Source organism: Cupressus sempervirens, chromosome 2 (assembly GCF_028749045.1).
Source record: "Cupressus sempervirens isolate cs-2001-9-10 chromosome 2, ASM2874904v1, whole genome shotgun sequence".
Taxonomy (NCBI): domain Eukaryota; kingdom Viridiplantae; phylum Streptophyta; class Pinopsida; order Cupressales; family Cupressaceae; genus Cupressus; species Cupressus sempervirens.
The window spans coordinates 113,234,728-113,253,895 of NC_143119.1; the positions used below are offsets into that span (position 1 = coordinate 113,234,728).

At 38.9% G+C, this 19,168-nt stretch overlaps 1 protein-coding gene across 1 annotated transcript in view; it reads left to right on the forward strand.

Annotated features, from left to right (window-relative positions):
- The window catches only part of ABCG7 (ABC-2 type transporter family protein), a 235,844-nt gene that overhangs the window by 36,202 nt on the left and 180,474 nt on the right, over positions 1 to 19,168 (forward strand). The window contains exon 5 of the mRNA XM_089812839.1: positions 965 to 1,166. Coding sequence (XP_089668965.1) covers positions 965 to 1,166 — 202 coding nt within the window. The remainder of the gene's footprint in view (positions 1 to 964; positions 1,167 to 19,168) is intronic.

The window sequence follows — 19,168 nt, forward strand, 5'->3', positions numbered from 1 at the left end:
CTTCTATTTTTATCATAGATTTCTATTTATTTATTTGGATTTGATCAGCAGATGTTGCATCTTGAATCCTATGATTATCCTCCTTTTCTTTTTATATCAGGAGTGGATAAACGCAATTGCTTTGAGATAATTTCTTCTGTCTCCTTTTGTAGCTTTGAAGTCTTATGCTTAATGAATATCAGCACCTGTTTAATAAATGCTTGAGTTGCTACTCTGCGTTGCTACTGACCTCTGATATGCCATGTAGATAAATGATCCTTTTTGCCTGAAAAAGGGATAGGAAGAGATGGTCGGCTAATATTAATAACTAGTGATTGCTGAGATATGGTTCTGCATTTTTTGGTGAGGTGTTCCTATCCCTAGGTCACCTGTCCCTATATCCATATTCCAATCTTGCCAGTCCAGTTTCATACTATGTTCATTTTCTTGGATTGTTTTAACTTTTGAGGAATTTTAACTTCTCTTTTTCTTGTATAATGTTTCCTTGTATCCCTCCAAAAGAGGACAGTAGAAAACAGGTAGGGCTGAGTAATGTGCTATCACAGATTTATAGGTGAAAATAAAAAACCTGTCTACATTGCCATGTCTGGTTTCCTGTTATGTATTTTGCCCTTTGTTCCTAGATCATGTTCTCTTTGACTGTTTTTCATAAAATTATTCTTTTTGTAGGGAACTAAGGTTATTGAATACTTTAAGCTTGTTTAGACACTCTATCATTAAATAAATATTGTGATCACATCATCATAAAAGTCTCTTATGTTTGCAAAAGAAAAATTCAAGATGGAGGAGGCTACAATGTAAGATACATGCAAAATATGTATAATATTATGACATTTGCAAAAACTCAGAACAATAATATTTGAAGAGGACTGCAAGTTTGAATTCTGTTTTCAGGTTGATAACATTCATTATTAATCCATATTATTTTCTTATTTGAATCAAGCCGCATCTATTATCCATGCAGGGTTGGATGCTTTCCAGGCGGAGAAAGTCATGGAAACACTTCGAAAACTTGCTCAAGATGGACATACTGTAGTGTGTTCTATTCACCAGCCACGGGGTTCAATATATGCAAAGTTTGATGACTTAATATTGTTATCAGAAGGTGCTGTTGTATATGCTGGTCCAGCCAAAGAAGAACCTTTGTCATATTTTAGCAAATACGGGTTTGTATTTTGTAACTTTATTCTCATAATCTTAAATGATATATGGATTTTGTAGTGTTCATGTGATTCTTATTTGTTTGTGTCCCAACTTCAGATTTTCTGTGGTGTGGCTATTGTGGGTGTTTTTGTGGAAATCAAGGTGTAAAGTCACCTTTCACAAGGACCTATCCTCTCTCTGCCTAGTGGAGTGGAAACTTTTAAGCAGGAGTTGATTTTGTTGCTCAAACTTACATTTAGATTTTACATAAGGTAAGCAATTAGTGTTTACGGTATAGGGTAAAAGGATATTTATCTGTAGTATCCCTTTCCGGATATTTACTAAAACTCTAGATAAAAACTTACAAATTTTAAAATGAACAGTAAACCCGTATTTGATATAAATTCCATAACTTAAATCGATTTTATAACCAGCAAATATGCATACGAGAAAACCCAAAAAAGTGTTTTTATTTCCTCCAACATTCAGAAGTACATATTTAAACCAGCAATGAATACAAATAGTTACCAAATAACGTTACTGTATTATACATCAGCAATACAATAACACACAACCATCCAAAAAATCCAATCTTATAAACAAAAATAATAGTCAGATTGGCAATATAGATAAACTTGTAGAAGGCTAGGTTTGCATCCAACCTCCAAAGCTTCTTCAAGGGTTTGTGTCCTTGAAGAAATAACCAGTAACTGTTTTCAGCTTCCAGCTTAATATCTGTTTTAATATTATAATCTTCATACCTTCCCATGTGGAGCTTGTTGTACCTTTATCACTTTTATTGATGTGATGCACGCTCTTTTAAGCAATGTGGGATAAAGCACCTTTTTTGTTCTTTAGTCACTTAAGTGAACATAGTACTTTTTTAAAAATAAAGTGACAAGTTAAATGAACTTTAAAAATCACTTAGCCAGTAAACCATATAATCGTCAGGCATTAAAATAACTGACAAAACGAACTTGGATAAGCATGTGCAATAGCTCGTTGGAAAGCTTTCGACGAGATGCCTCCAAGCCAACACTGAGATATAAGAACACTCAGCTATGTTTACTTACTAAAAATAGTAAGCATCTGGACAACCTACCAAAACTGCTCTAATGGGTCTGAAACTGGAAATATCTAGGCCAAATCTCGAACTGAACCCCGTAAAGAACCTTCTCGCCCCTGAAACCTTGGCGAAGTGAGCCAGCAACACTGAATTATAATGTCCCAGAAAAGGGGGACATTACAAAGCCTCCTTTCTCAAAGATTGCTACCCTCAAGCAATCCTCTCATACTTGCAGAAATCAAATGCCAGGATCCCATACTTGCCTTGGGAATGAGGTTCTACTCCTCAGTCGATGTACCTCGGCATGCATCTTCCCAAACTCAAAATGGTGAAATAGTACAATAGGAATCAATGTGCCAAACGACTGAATGCCAGGATCCCAAGTCTCACCATAAAGGGACACCAACTGCCATGTGCTGCTGCCTGGTGTGCCAATACCCTCAGTCAGGATGAAAGCCTCACTCCATGAGTGACCTTGGGAGTCTCTACTGTCAAGTGAAGATGGGAGCCCAACAATATACCCATATCCTCCCCAAGAAGATAGCAACCAGACTCTCCATCTAGCTCCCCGATAAAAGGCAATACCTAGGGATGCTCCACCTGGATCCCAAGTGAGGACTCGTGTGCTATTTGAGATACCACTGACCAGTTCCTGTAATATCTGCACCACTGTACCACTATACTGCTCCTGCAATATGTGTATCGACAACAATGATAGATCCGACCAATCTAACTCCACCACTATATCACCCTGGTGTAAATGGAGTAATCCTAATCTCTGGAACTCTGATGTGTCAGAAGGCTGAAACACACAAATCATGATCTTGTGATTGTGTAACAATACGGCATAATCCACCAGATGTAAGATACTATTAACACCTGGATACCTGATCACCCAATCAACATGGTCCTGGATAAAGGGAAGAGTGGTTGATGAATCACCAACATTATGAAGGCTAACATTGTCTTCAAGATACTACTGAATAAAAAATATAGACGCCTCATGAGGAACGTAGGATAATGTGTGTTCTCCCCACTCTCCTGCAAATAACTCATTGACCTTTGAAGGCCAAATAGAATCAGCGAATATATTACCAACATACACAGGCAAATCACTGATAGCTGGAATATACCAACAAGAAAAATCACCAATCAACAAGTAGGCCGTGGCCATCTCATAAGAGTTGGGTGATAAAACTTTGGGTAAGCTGAAAAATCTCTTAGAGCATGCTAAGGATAAATTTGAACTTCCTGCTCCACCATAAGTACTTTCGCTCATGCCAAAGTCTTCATAAAAGGAAAGTTCACCATTATTTGAAATTTCTGAATTATCCTCACTTGTGGTATCACTAACTATGTGCTCATGTGAAAATGTACAGCTGCTGTCATAAAATTCAGAATTTTCAGACTCATCAACTTGCTGGTCCATAGAATTTTTCTCATCATGGAAAGTCTCAAACGGAAAACACGTGATTGAATTACGTTGTTTTCCTTCACATCTACCCATGTTATGAATTTCTTCAATGATTTGCTTGATTTCTTGTGCCCTTAAACCACAATTATCTTCTTCATAAGTGGCTGCCCCACTCGTTTGATTTTCAGCTTTGTGGATGGAGTAATGTGTTAAGCTCAATTGAAGGCATAGCTCATCTACCTTATCTCCTTGTCCCTTCCAAATTTTATTGCTAGATCTCTATCCATTAATAGTTGCAAGTATTCAAATTTTATCATTTTCAAAGTTTCAAAAATAGTATGTAAAAGAGGACTTGTGACACCACATGCACTACCATGTCTCTCTTCTATCACAATCTTCTGCATGAGACCCTCAACCAATTTGGAAGAATCATCCATCCTAGTCAACACTTGGACAGTTTTGTCCTTTTTGACCAAAAGCATATCTAATAATTCAAGGAGCGATAATAGTTTTTGACCATCTCTTTCGAACACAAGTGGCCTGCTCTCTATAGAATTTTCTTATTTTTCATCACCTAGGGTAACAACAATTTCAGATATGTCCTCTAATTCAACGAGTGCTATATCATCTATCTTGCCAACATTGCGGTCCATGTGCTTCTCAAAATTTGACATAATTTCCAGCCCAGTATCACCATAAAATTTATTCAAGTTAATTTCCATGTCACCAAATAAGATGCTGGAGTTTTCCATGTCTAAATAAGATAGGGAGTTGCCAACGTTGGTGGTTTGGTCAACTCTTCTACATGGGCCATCAAGAAGGACTAGTGTAAACAGCTCCATAAGATACTTCTGTCTCCCAATTTCCTGCTAGTATACTTGTGCCATCATTAGTATTTTGCATATTATCATGCGAAGGTTGCTCTTCCTTTTTAGTACTACTATCAAGTTGATTAATGTCTTCATTATGCAAATTTCTGTAACTGTCCTCTACAAGGAGAACTCGAGCCAAATCATAGTATTTGTTTCTTATCATATTTGTCTCGTTTTGCAGCTCTAGCTGAAAGTCCACGTATTCTCTGAAGGGTAATTCTTTTTGAATTCGTGAATGAAGTTTGTTATACTCATCATACATATCAAGTACCTTTGTTTTTACATCAAGTTGTGAATCTTGGGCTAATTGTTGTTGTAGCTTCAAAATATCTTTGCTGGTTATATCTAGGTCCTATATCTTCCCCATGGCTAAATACTACGTGTCTGTAGCTATGGACCAAACATTGTAGTAACCCTTGTCCTACCCAACCTTAGTAGTTTTTGGGTTTTCTGATATCTGAGTATTCTTATGGTTTGCATATCAAACTCAGGGAAAGTCTGATATAATCACTTGCCCAACATATAAGATAACGTTGATTAAACAATTGAATTCAGGAATTAATCACTATATTAAGAATTTAAACTTCCAAACTGGTCGTTTTCTTCAGGATGCCCACTAAAATGTTCTTTTATTATGATATAAAACTGTACATAGTCTCAGATGATCAAGTCAGGGTTTCTTGAACACAGGGGACTTTGATAAACTTCTTACAAATTGAACTAATGACTCAATACAGATGCAGAAAATGTATTTTCAACTTATCAGTACTGTCTTGAGTTTAATCTCTCAAACATATAATAAAAGATAACAATATGTTATCTGCCTGAGAGCAACAGAACTCTATTGTGTCTATCTGAAGGAAAAAAATGGTCATGAAAATATCTGCCTCAAGGTATATCAAGATTGTAGACCTATTTTTTCAGAATAGACGATCATCTCCCTTTTTGAAAGAGTCGAAAACTTCATTGCTCTTTACAAATTTCATACTGTTCTGAGAATTGCTTGAGGTTGTAGTTTAAATTCAGATGCTTGGATGTGTCCTTCAATGCTTCAATTATAGATTCATAACAATGAGCTGGTGGGTCCTGATTCACAATATGGAACTCTGATAGGGTAACTCGATGTTTTTTTTTTTTGGCCATTTCTAAAGATTGATAAATCTTTTGGACTAGTGTGTTTCTACGGTTCATCAACATCTCTAGTGTCAATCTCTAAATGTGCTCTACTCGGGATGCTATTAACTGCTCTTGGGTGAGTCTCCAAGACACTTGTCGTCCCTACACTATCCTCAGAGTTAGACTCCAAAACATGCTTTTCAACAGCCAGCGCCAACTCAGAAGCAACGAGTCCTACGAATGTTTGATGGTGCGCTATTTTCCAAAATACCCTGCATGTGCCGTTGCCACGTCTAGACACCTTGTTAGCCCTTCCTGATAACTATTGTTACACTCGCGAGGGTAGGATTAACACGGCCATAGATCTTAGTGATACCCCTCGATCTTTTAGCTTATCGCCTACACACCATGCCTCCACCTAGACATAGACCAAATAATATAAAATACCAATGCTTAACTGTTATAATTCCGTCCATGTATCGCCCAATTTCAATATATATAGCTCGGCATTTGGTTTCCCGTGAGTAATACGTGACTCCTGAATCTCCTGTTCCTGGTCTTGAGCCTATTACTGCCAACAATGGATGTCGAGACTAGATCATGCGGACCCCCAGATTTCTCACAGTGCATCCGGCTGCAACAAGTGCCAAAAGCCCCTGATGGTTTCCTTTCACTCGCTCGAACTTCAATAGTAGTTGATGAATTAAATAAACTTCAATGATATCCTGCGTTTACTGGTGAGTGATGGAAGATGTTTATTGGAAGAGTTGACCCGATGCCAATGTTTGAGCTTTCCACGGCTCCTCTTTGAGATAGTTTGTCTGCCACTTGCCTGTAGAGTCTGCCGGTCCCCATGAATGGTGAGGATAGTTCCCAAACTGCGGCTAATCTACAATGCTGAATACCATTAATATTGGCGGATTACTACTTGTGTGACTTCCTGTTGGAGAATATATCGAACATCCGATTGTGGTATTTGCCTTCCTCAAATCTCTGTAACCCATGACGTTTAAGCTTATAACCTGACCCTAGCACGTGAGTATGGCTTCTACGGGACTCTTAGCAATGTCGTTCAAACACCAATTGCTGAGGGGAATACCATACGGATAGTAATGTCAGGAAAGCCTTCCCTTTTTCCAACATCTTCAAGCTACAAATATGAAACTCATGGTCCCAACCTTATTGAATTTTCTATCTCTTCCTTTTGCCTGGACGTCTATAACTTAGATTTAAATCAAAGAATGAACTCTGCAATTGTTGCTGGGAATTTTGATTTCTTACCTCTAGTTGCATTTTATATCCATCCTTGCTGATTTTTTGCCAATGTTGCAAATTTCAGAGAGAGAACTTGGGGTGTCGTCCAAATCTTTCGGAAAATAAACTTGAGGGGTTTCGTCCTCAGAGTTTTTGAACCAGTCACATTAAAGCAACCAGAATTTCAATATATTCAGTTCATAAATCTTCTTGTGTTGCGTGATTCCACAAGATGGTAGGATTCGTGGCTCTGATACCACTGTAATATCCCTTTCCGAATATTTACTAAAACCCTTGATAAAAACTTAAAATTTTTAAATTGAACAGTAAACCCGTATTCGATATAAATTCTAGAACTTAAATCAATTTTATAACCAACAAATATGCATACGAGAAAACCCAGAAAAGTGTGTTTATTTCCTCCAACATTCAGAAGTACATATTTAAACCAGCAATGAATACAAATAGTTGCCAAATAACGTTACTGTATTATACATCAGCAATACAATAACATGCAACCATCCAGAAAATCCAATCTTATAAACAAAAATAATAGTTAGATTGGCAATATAGATTAACTTGTAAGAAGACTAGGTTTGCATCCAACCTCCAAAGCTTCTTCAAGGGTTTGTGTCCTCGAAGAAATAACCAGTAACTGTTTCCAGCTTCCATCTTAATATGTGTTTTAATATTATAATCTTCATACCTTCCCATGTGGAGCTTGTTGTACCGTTATCACTTTTTCCAATGTGATGTACGCTCTTTTAAACAATGTGGGATAAAGCACCTTTTTTGTCCTTTAGTCACTTAAGTGAACATAGTACTTTTTTAAAAATAAAGTGACAAGTTAAATGAATTTTAACAGTCACTTAGCCAATTAAACCATATAATTGTCAGGCATTAAAATAACTGACCAAATGAACTTGGATAAGCACGTGCAATAGCTTGTTGGAAAGCTCTCAGCAAGACGCCTCCAAACCAACACTGAGATATCAAGAATAATGAGCTCTATTTACTTACTAAAAATAGTAAACATCCAGACAACTTGCCAAAACTACTTTGATGGGTTTGAAACTAGAAATATCTAGGCTAAATCTTGAACTGAACCAGTAAAGAACCTTCTCGCCCTTGAAACCTTGGCGAAGTGAGCCGACAACACTGAATTATAATGTCCCAGAAAAAGGGGACATTACATTATCGCATGTAGTATAGTAAGATATAACACAGAACAAATACTTTATTCATATACGCAATATGCACTCCAATGCTTACAATATGATTATGATGATTCTCATGATCCAAAGTCCCTTCTGGACAGTGTACATATACTTTCCCGAAGGGGTGACTCAATCGTCATGCGCCCTTTTGGATACAATTCTACTCGTCAGCTACAATATAGAATTTGCTGACATCATCCCCCCTAAAAGTAAAGTCGTCTCCGGATGACAAAATAAAGACAACAAAACTCAAATTTCACTAGACAATTAATTACATTCATGTTTAGATACTAAGAAGAGGGATGCGTCCCTGGTGTAGTGGTCGTCCATGCCCTAAGCTTGTTCAGCTCTGCTCGTAGCTTGTACACTTGCTCCTTCTGAACATTCAATTCTGCTTCAGCCTCCATCTGAAGCTCCAAAGCTAACTGCATCATCCCAACAATCTCTCCCAGCTCTCTCTCTTTCTCATTTGCTGCCCGCTCCTTCTTCGCTGGTAACTGTTCTTTTTCTGCTGCCACCTTCTGTAGCTGACTTTGTTTGTCTAACAAGGCTGCCCTCTCGAATTTCCAGGCTGCCCTCTCCACAGCTAGCCTGGTAGTTGACTCCTCCCGAGCTCTCTCTGTTGCTACTTGATCTGCCTGGCTCCTCCGAGGGGTGTAATATGCATCCCTGTGTATCTTGACTATCTCCTGAGTCAAAGCCTCTACCCGGCTCTCCATACTCGGACCTCTCGTAGTTGCCCAATCCTTGCGCATCTCTGCAGTCTCCACACTCGGCCATCCCTGTTCCTCAAAACAAACTGTAAAAGCCACCGAGCATCCTAATTTCATGAAGGATATCACTCTCTCTCTCTAGCTCCTTTACTACTGAGTCCAAAGCTTGTATCTTTGCCGAGGCTGGTACTTGGCGAGCCCGAGTCGCCCGAGCCGCTATATTAGCAAAGAATGTCTCTCATCACTGTTTTTGGTGCTATTGGAGGCTGTTATTGCACACCCATAGCCCTCTCTATTGCTTTTGCCTTCCGCTCAACAACGCTATGTGGTAATCCATCATTCTGTGTTGGCTCCTCCACCTGTGCCTATAAAGGGTCTTCCGCTAGAACTATTTCTCGCGTAGGTGTATGCAGGTATGTCACTCGAGGCGCTGGGGTACGGTGGAACTTCGTACTCAGGTACGTGCTCAACAATTGGGTTCTACTCTCTCTGTCTGGCTCAAGCAATGCTAACAATGCCGTATCCACTGTAACCACTGCATCTAAACCCAATACGTCCAAATCAACACCCAACGTCCTCATACCCTCGCGTGTCGGTATCTCTGTTACTCCTTCCCAAGTGTCCATCTCTGCATTAGGTACAAGTACCTTAGCCTCAACCTCTGGTACTTGAGACATGGACTGTAGTGAGACTTTCTAGCATATTCAAGAAGGGAGTATCCTTGCAGTCCTGTTTTTAGACTGATGTAAATGATAAGTATTCTTTTTCTTTTCTTACAATCTTGGGGATCTATTATTGCACCCTAGCCCTAAAAGTATTTGAAGCAAGAGAACTGTAAAACAAATAAAACTTCTATGTGTGTAGCTTGCAAAAAAGTATAGCTGGCAAAAAAGAAGCTAACATAGCCAAACAACTATAGAATGATAATCAGCTTTACCTAATAAAAACACAGAGATAAATAAACAATTTTATTAAAAGGATATCTTAGAAACCCCCCATCATCCAACACCTTGTGAACGAGAGTTTCCATGATCATACACTTTGTTGATGAAACTGCTGCCTGATATGATCACCTCCTTGTACTAACCCCATCCACTCGGAAGGATCCACTTAATCGTCAAATTGTACATCTTTGATTGTTCAACCCTTCTTATTGCTTGAACCATCGCATTTCCATCAAAATACCGTTGTTAAACCAATGGAGACTTCCAATGTAATGTTCCAGCCTACGCAATGATGCCAATGATCTCTCCTGCGATTCTGTGAGGGTAGTATGGTGAGATGGAAATGGTGTACGGATGTCAACCAAAGCTGTACGATGGACACAAGATAAGGTGGAGATATGCGTACTCTACAGTGAATGATGCAGTTTTGTACGGGAAAAAGGCCGTATGGTAGGAGTTGAGACAATGGTGCAGTTCGTACGACAAGGAAAGAGGGCCGTATGATGGCTAGTTGTCCGTACGGTGAGGCAGTAGCGAGAAATATGAGCCGTACAGTGGGCACAATGAAGGTGTATGGTAATTAGGCTGTACGGTTGCCACTTCAACAGTATGGGTGTCCGTACAAATGGTAAGGGAAATGCCGTACAGTTAAATGGAGGGAAATTGAACTAAGATTGGTCCGTACGGAAAGGTTGCATGACAATGTTTGCAGGTGGAGGGTGGAGAGAGAGATGTGCACCACAAACTACTAACTGACGTTATCAAATTAATGGCAAGCACTGTAGATTTTGAACACCAACTAATGCCTGTGCAAGTATGAAGAATATTCACCAATTGATAAATATTTGCAAATAATGAGAGCACTCCAATTTGCCGGATATAGACCAGTTGAACACCGATGGAATAGGGTGAGGGTTGAATCCCACCGAAACTGTTTGAGCCAAATAGGGAAGATCTTTCACTTCTGAAATGGTGAACAATCCCTAACTCCAACTGGAATCTGCAATACATGAAAATATAATCCAAAGCATGCCTACAGACTACCTACAAGCCATGCTTAAATACTCGTCAGGACACATTCCGAGGGTGTACAAAGATAGCTGACGGCGACACAAACTACAGACAAATAAATATGGGTCCGAGATAAATTAAAACAATCGGCCCGTTACATAGATTAATTAAATACATTTATTTTATGACGGGGACATTATAGTCCTCCCGTCCCAAAATTTGCTTGTCCTCAAGCAAATGCAAACCTGGTTCTAAACCTTCCGTAATTAGCTCCTTCAGTTCAGAGTTAGGTACTAAATAGATGTTCCCGTCGAAGTAAATGATGTCATCAATTACTTTGTACCTTTCATCGCGTACATAACCATCCATCAACTCACATGCAAAAGTATTCTTGGAATACTTGGCCAATAGATGAGCCAGCCAACTATCCACGGAATGCGGTGAGGTCTTGACTATCTTTTTGTACTTGCAGTGTCTGGTGCCAAATCCTGTTTAAAAATTGCCTCCGTCTCTTTGATTGTGACTTCCCTCGATCCTTTGCTTGACATTCCTCTTAGCAACACCTTTTGCCATCCGTCTCAAATGAAAAGTCCATCCTTTTGAAACTTTGAGTGTATTGGTCAAGAGTTTCCAACCACTAGATGCCCAAAATGATATCGGTATCAACCAAATCTATGACAAAGAAATCATCTGTGAGGGTATAGTTTCCCATGGAAATCTGTAGTCGTGGGATCACATGAGTGCAAGGTAACAAGGTTCCTCCTGCAACCTTAACCTCAAGTCCTCCATGCTCAATTGCGCGCAGGCCTTTACTAGTGATGAAAGATGAATTGATGAAATTGAGTGTGGTGCCACTATCAATCATGATTAGGACTCGTTTTCCGTGAAGTGTGCCACAAACTCTGAAGATACCACCTCTAGTCGGTGTAGTGAGGGTAGCAATGGAACCCCTTTTTCGTATCAGGGCATTTATTCTCTCCTGCTGGGTAATTTCTTTGTTCTTTGTTCTTTGTCGTCATCAGGCATCACCTTAATGTAATGAATCTTTCCCTTCCCAAGGCAGTGATGACCAGGACCCCATGGTTCTTTGCACGTGAAACAAAGCTTTTTCCTCCGGAGTTCTTGTTGAGAATCTTCATCAAACTGAGGATTTTTTTGAATTCACTCCTTGTCTTTGTCTTCTTGCGGGGATGGTGTTGGTGTAACTGCGTGAATTTTGGAGGAAGATGCGGCCATGTCACGCACTTTCTTAATAGCTTTGTTGAGTGTACCTGGGTTGAACCCTTTGATCCAGCCTCTCAAAGGCTCTCTCAGCCCATCCATGAATAACACAATTCAGCATCTTTCAAAGATGTCTGTGACTAATACAGACAACCTTTGGAACTCAGTGAGATAGTTGTCTACCGTGCCTGTTTGCTTTAGCTGAGCTAGATCTTTGAAGTTTAGCTCAGGATCCTTGCCATCGAAACGATCAATGAATCTCTCAGTAAACTCAACATAAGAGGTCACTTGGTCGTGACCGAGAGTGACCAGTCCATGATGCCACCACTCATGCGCCACTCCTTCCAGATGAAGTGCTGCAAACTTGATTGCTTCCTCTTCGGGCATTGGATTGAGTTGGAAATAGGTATTTGCCTTTAGGACCCAGGACTGTATGGTAATGACTCTAGATCCATCAAATGGCGATAAGTTCACCTTTTTGATCTTTCTTCTGAGATCATCATTAAAATAACCGCGATTTCCTCTGCCAGAATATCTCATTCTTAGATCAACATAGTTTCTGTAAGATATATCTCCTTCCATATTTGCATTTCGCCAATCTTCCCAAAGTTTATCTTGCATTTCCTCAAAAGTGGCCTCTCTTCCTTTGTGTGGTGCTTCTGTCCTTGGAGGAAGATGGGTATCGAGGGTCGAGAGCGAGAGGGTTGAAAGTTTTTCCTTCCGGAAACAAAATCTTCGCTATGCCCATTTTTTTCTCCTGTTGTCTTTCCTTCAACCAATTTTTGTAGAGTTTCCTGCATAAGCCTTTGGGTTTTGTTGATTTGCATTTGATTTCTGTTCAGCGCTCTTAAAAGATTCAAGAGTTCTATCGTAGGATCTTGATGATCTACCATTCTATCAATAGGGTTATTTCGTCTTCTCCTCCGAGTATAAACTTGCATTCACTTCCACAGGCAGGCAAGATCAAAAGCTCTGATACCACTGTAATGTTCCAGCCCACGCAATGATGCCAATGATCTCTCTGTAATGTTCCAGCCCACGCAACGATGCCAATGATCTCTCTTGCGATTCTGTGAGGGTAGTACGGTGAGATGGAAATGGTGTACGGATGTCAATCGAAGCTGTACGATGGACACGAGATAAGGTGGAGATATGCATACGCTATAGTGAATGATGCAGTTCCGTATGGGAAAAAGGCCGTATAGCAGGAGCTGACGCACTGGTACAGTTTATACAGCAAGGAAAGAGGGTTGTACGATGGCTAGTTGTCTGTACGGTGAGGCAGTAGTGAGAAATATGAGTTGTACGGTGGGCACAATGAAGGTGTATGGTAATCAGGCCGTATGGTGGTCACTTCAACAATATGGGTGTCCGTACAGATGGTAAGGGAAATGTTGTACAGTTAAATGGAGGGAAATTGAACTAAGACTAGTCCGTATGGAAAGGTTGCGTGACAGTGTTTGCAGGTGGAGGGTGGAGAGAGAGACGTGCACCACAAACTACTAACTGACCTTATTAAATTAATGGCAAGCACTGTAGATTTCAAACACCAACTAATGCCCGTGCAAGTATGAAGAATATTCACCAATTGATAAGTATTTGCAAATAATGAGAGCACTCCAATTTGCCGGACATAGACCAGTTGAACACTAACGGAATAGGGTGAGGGTTGAATCCCACCGAAACTGTTTGAGCCAAATAGGGAAGATGTTTCACTTCCGAAATGGTGAACAATCTTGAACTCCAACCGGAATCCGCAGTACATGAAATATAATCCAAAGCATCCCTATAGACTACCTACAAGCTGTGCTTAAATACTCGTTGGGACACATTCTGAAGGTGGACAAAGATAGCCGACGGCGACACAAACTACAAAAACAAAAATAAATATGGGTCTGAGATAAATTAAAACAATCGGCCCGTTACACAGATTAATTAAATACATTTATTTTATGACGGGGACATTACATCCAACAAGCACTTACAGTCCAGACCAAGTTTTCTCATAACCATTATAAATCTTGACAGGAAGTAGTTAGAGCATCCACAACCAAAATCACATCTAATTTTGAATGCATTTCCTTTTGTGCTTATGAAAATCTAATAATGGACATGGATGCAAACATTGGAAGCAACTGAGTGCTGTTTGTTTCATTTCCTTCTGCATTCTCTTCCTTCTGAAGAACATTAAAGCATAATCTATTATTTTTCCCTGATAAACTCTTTAGAATAAGAATGCCAAAATCAATATATAAATTGATTTCTCATTCAATCAGTAGTATGTACCAATTCTAATTAAAATTCAATGGTCTATGGTCCTTCAAACAGGGCTATGCCCCTGCACCACCCCCCCTGCCAGAATTAGTTATCTACCTCTTGATAATGCCCCCAACTAGAATTGCCCGAGGGGCCCAACAACTCTTCCTTGTGATGAAAACCAATTTTTTTTGCGTTCTCTAGTTCCCTGATCCAAATCCGTTATATCTGTGTTCAATATATATATATCTACTGAGCTATATTTCCCATGCCTGAAGAAAGGGTATCCATATTTTGTTATATCCTATTAGTGGATTTGTAAGTGACAATTGGAAAGGACATATCCCATACTTTTCATGTTCAGGATTTTTTCATAGAAATTATTAATGTTGTTATCATATTATAATTTATGATAGTTTTCTTTAATTATATTATTGGCTCCTTGCATGAATTCATTTGGCTAATGTAAATCAATAGAGATTATTCTCTAGTTGATATAATCTTCTGTTGAGTTGTCCATACTCCATAGTGACTTTGATAGTTTGCACTGGACAGTGATCACAGCATTGATATCATGAAATCTGGCACGTTCCTTAGCATTATGCAACTTGGTGTTTGGTCCCTGTTAATAGGAATCTGTGAATTCAAAACTCAAATTCATCCTGTGTAATATTTGAGGCTTTTTTAATGCTCAATACTTCCATTTCATGATGCTTACATGGTTCACTTATTTGACATGGTCAAAGACAAAATGGTATTTGGTAAAACCCCTTGATGTTTGTTTATTTCCTTCATAGAGCACCGTTAATGACTGGAAATTCAAATTATAGATGAATACCACAGGATTGAAACATGTTTTGCAATTTACGTAAATTTCTGAAAATTACATTTCTATCTTCTGAACTTTGGTATGTGAAAATCCTGTACATTCCACAAAATATATCGATTACTTTCATTAGATCTTTGGAATCACAAGTTGCTTGACTAGTCCAAGTTTGCAAACCTGACAACTTCATGTCCAACAATGATTATCCACTTTGATGCTCTCTCTAAGGTAGAACTTTATTATTTTACTATTTTGATTATTCAGATCAAAATATCATTTCAAGGTAGAAATTGGGAATTTAAGGACTACATATATTTTTAATTTAATTATTATTCTTTATATTTTAATCCACATGGCACCCCTCATCATCCAACACCTTGTGAATGAGAGTTTCAGTGACTATACACTTCATTGAAGAAACTGCTGCCAGATATGATAACCTCCTTGTGGCAACCCCATTCACCCTGCAGGGTCCACTTAATCATCAAATTGAACGCCTTTGATTTCTTGAACCAACACATTTCCTTCAAGATGCTGCAGGGTAACCCATTGGAGATTTCCAATAAGAACTTACTGTGCAGAACAAGCTTTTTCATAACCCTATAAAATCAACACTTCTAATTTAGAATGCATTGTCTTTTGCTGGTTATGAAAATTTAATAATGGATGCTGATGCAAAAATTGGAAGCAACTAAGTGCTGTTTGTTTACTGTCGTCTTCTTACCTGTTTATTGTTTGATGATTTTCTGTACTGTTTGGTAAATAAATAAGTGTTGTTTGATTACTGAGCAATGGGAACCTGATGATAGACCAATCCCTGCTCAACTATTGGTCACCTAAGAAGGGGACATGGCACGATAACAATAGATAGTTATAATTCACCTACTGCAATGACTTCCTGATGTATTGTCACCTTCTACATGTGTGAAATAAAAAGATCATGCAGTGCCCCCATTTTTGGCAAGCTCCTACAGTTGATTGAGTCAATTTATTATAGCGACACTTGTGAGCTGACAGGGTGATTTGGCGGTCTCAGTTATGGACTTATTATTTTTAGTAAGTCTAATTCAGGCAGTTGCCATATTTGGCGGTGCAGATGGTGGCACTAGTAGTTGGTCATCACCTGCAGTGGATGGGGCTATATCTTGTGTGAGCTCATATTTATTAATTAATTATTAGAGTTTATATTATTCTATGGGCACTTTAATTATTATATGTTATAAAGTGATGTTGTGTTTGTGAAGCTTCTTAAGTGAAGTTTCGTTTGGGAAACAAGCGACTTTAAGGGATTATAAAATTGAGTTCATTTTGATGAGAGAAGCATCCGATTATGAGATTATCATTTGCTTTTGTTTGTTTGATGAGATTATCTGAGATTACTGATTTTTGTGCCCTTGCTGAAGTATAAGGGGTTTAAAAGCTGAGAAATGTTTTTGGATCATTGCCGAGGTAAAGTGATTCCATTATATTTTGTTTATTATATGTGGTGATTTTGATCTTCTGTATTGACTGTAGCTTGAAGACATTGTTGTGTGGGGACTTAATTACATTTCAATTTGTGAATTGGGAAGAGTGAGGATAATTCTGGAAATTGAATCGCACATGATCCTTGCCTGTGGTGGGATTTTAATTGCTGCAATTAAGTATTTATAGCTGGGTGATTTAATAAATATCTGGGTGCCTTGTATCACTGCTTTGGCGTCATTATTGCTTGCACATTTGGCATCTTCTGTATCTAATTTCAGTCGTCTAAGTTACTGTTATTTCTGTGCGTAGTTTCCTTAAAGAGTATCGGGGGCTATTTGCATCTGTCTTTGGTTGAGGAAGCTTACAAATTTGGCGTCACATTACCTTTGATTGAGCACCTAATTGCATCAGATTTAGGGTGTTGATTTGGCTGCATACTGGGCAGCATTATTGCTATCATGAGTGCTTGATTGGTGGCATGAGGGGCTGCTGAAAGCTAATGCCCATTACACAGGAGTTTCGAGTTGGGACTAAGGAGCCTTATTCTTGGTGTTGGTGATTGATCGCTATAGGTTTGTGGTGCACGCAAGGATCTCATTCAAGTCGCCATTCTGCAAATTAGTTGGTCGTTGGTAGATACATGTTCCATGTTCAGTTATTTGTGATGCAGGAGCATCCTGGTGTAGCCAGCGATCCTTTACGTAGGGGCTTTGTGCTTGGATTTGTGGACCTATGGTTCGCATAGCTGGGGATGTGTTCAAGGCATATTGGGGAACCTTGTCCTAAGTGCACATAAAGTTTGGAGTAACTATGTTGGAGTTAGAGCCATTTTGGGAGCTGCTGGTAACGTGTTCCTAATTTACTAGCAGACTTTGGATATTGTTTCCATGAGCTTCGATCCAAGGGAGTTGGCTCATGCGCTCTTGGATTTGGATAGTTGGATGATACGTGAACCTATGCCTAAGGGCGCATTCTTTTATGTTGTCATATGAGTTAGTTATGCTTTGTAAACTTGGGGCTTGTCCTAAGTATTTAGTTATTTCATGTATTTAATGTTTGTTGCTGAGTCGACTTATGGCTTGAGGGTGTATTTTGTGTGTTTTCATTTAATGTAACTTGTGGCTTGGTTATAAGTAGAGGATCTTGTGATGTCTCGGGTCAGATTCATTCAACATGGAGTAGCTGAGAGGAGCGATGTTTAGCAGAGCTAGTAGCTAAGTGTGGGCTTAAAAACAAGAAGATTGCTTGGTGGCTTGTGAGCTCAAGTTTAGATTCTTCTTGGGGTTTCTACCAGATTGTGGGTCTGGGCTAGCTAGAGTTTGGATCTCACGAGGTATTGCAGAACTGTTGTTATTGCTTTGTATTTGGCCATAACCTGGAAGGCCTTACAACTGGGCATGTTGAATGGAAATATTATGATTCTATTATGAGAATTGGCATTGTTGTGGATCTAAACTTTGTGTTATTGTTTATATTCCATTGTGTGGTTATTTGCTGGGGGCTAGGACATCTCCTTTAGGGATTCTCTTGCCTTGCACTGCATCAATTTGTAAATATTCTTTGGCTTAATAAGATACAGGCTGCGATTGAAATTCCCTATTAGAAACATTTTCATTGTTGTATGCGATTGTTTCAGTGATATTGCAGTAGTTGAATTTAAAAAGGCTATTAGTATTGACGTTAGTGCATGAATTGACAATATAATATCCACTCTTCAAGTTTGCCCTGCAAGTTCAATAATTGTCTCTTAATCTGAGGATAGAGTTAGCATTGAAATTAAACATGGTTTGTGAAGTGTTTGACGAAATGTCAAACCCTTGATTATTGATTAAGATTAGCATTCATCATAGTTATAGGCAGGCCAGGGTTATTACAGTGGTATTAGAGTCAGGTTCCTGCCAACTTGCAGGAATTGGGATCAGTTTGATTGGTGTATTTTATTTGAGATTTGGTTTTCAACGTTATGGATGGTGATAGGAGGTTTGGTATGCATTATACCCGTAGAGGTCACACTTCTCCACCTAGGGATGGCAATCCTGAGATTCAATTTGGTATAGTAATGACAAGGATATCACATACTTTTTATGGGATCTTGGTGGAGGTTTTACTGTGTTGTCAGATTGCTTGAGGACAAGCAATCTTGGGGAGGGAGGACTTTAATGTCCTTATTTCTGGCGAGCTCCTGCAGTTGATTGAGTTGGTTTACTATAGTTGCTCTTGTGAGCTGATAGGGTGATTTGGGGGGTCTCAGTTGTGGACTTGCTATTTTTAGTAAGCATAATTTAGGCAATTGCCATATTTGGCAGTGTTGATAATGGCGCTAGCAGTTGGTCATCACCTGCAGTGGATGGGGCTATATTTTGTGTGAGCTCATATTTATTAATTAATTATTAGAGTTTATATTATTATGTGGGCACTTTAATTATTATGTTATAAAGTAATGTCATTTTGGTGAAGCCTCTTAAGTGAAGTTTTGTTTGCGAAACAAGTGTTTACCGTACAGGGTAAACAGTTTATTAATGCATTCAGACAATAGACAAGAACATGTAACACAGAAGTATTCCTTTTAATATTCGTATGTATACAAAAGATACTACAATATTCGATATGATTGATTCCAAATGTTTGCTTTTTTGTTCAAGTAAATA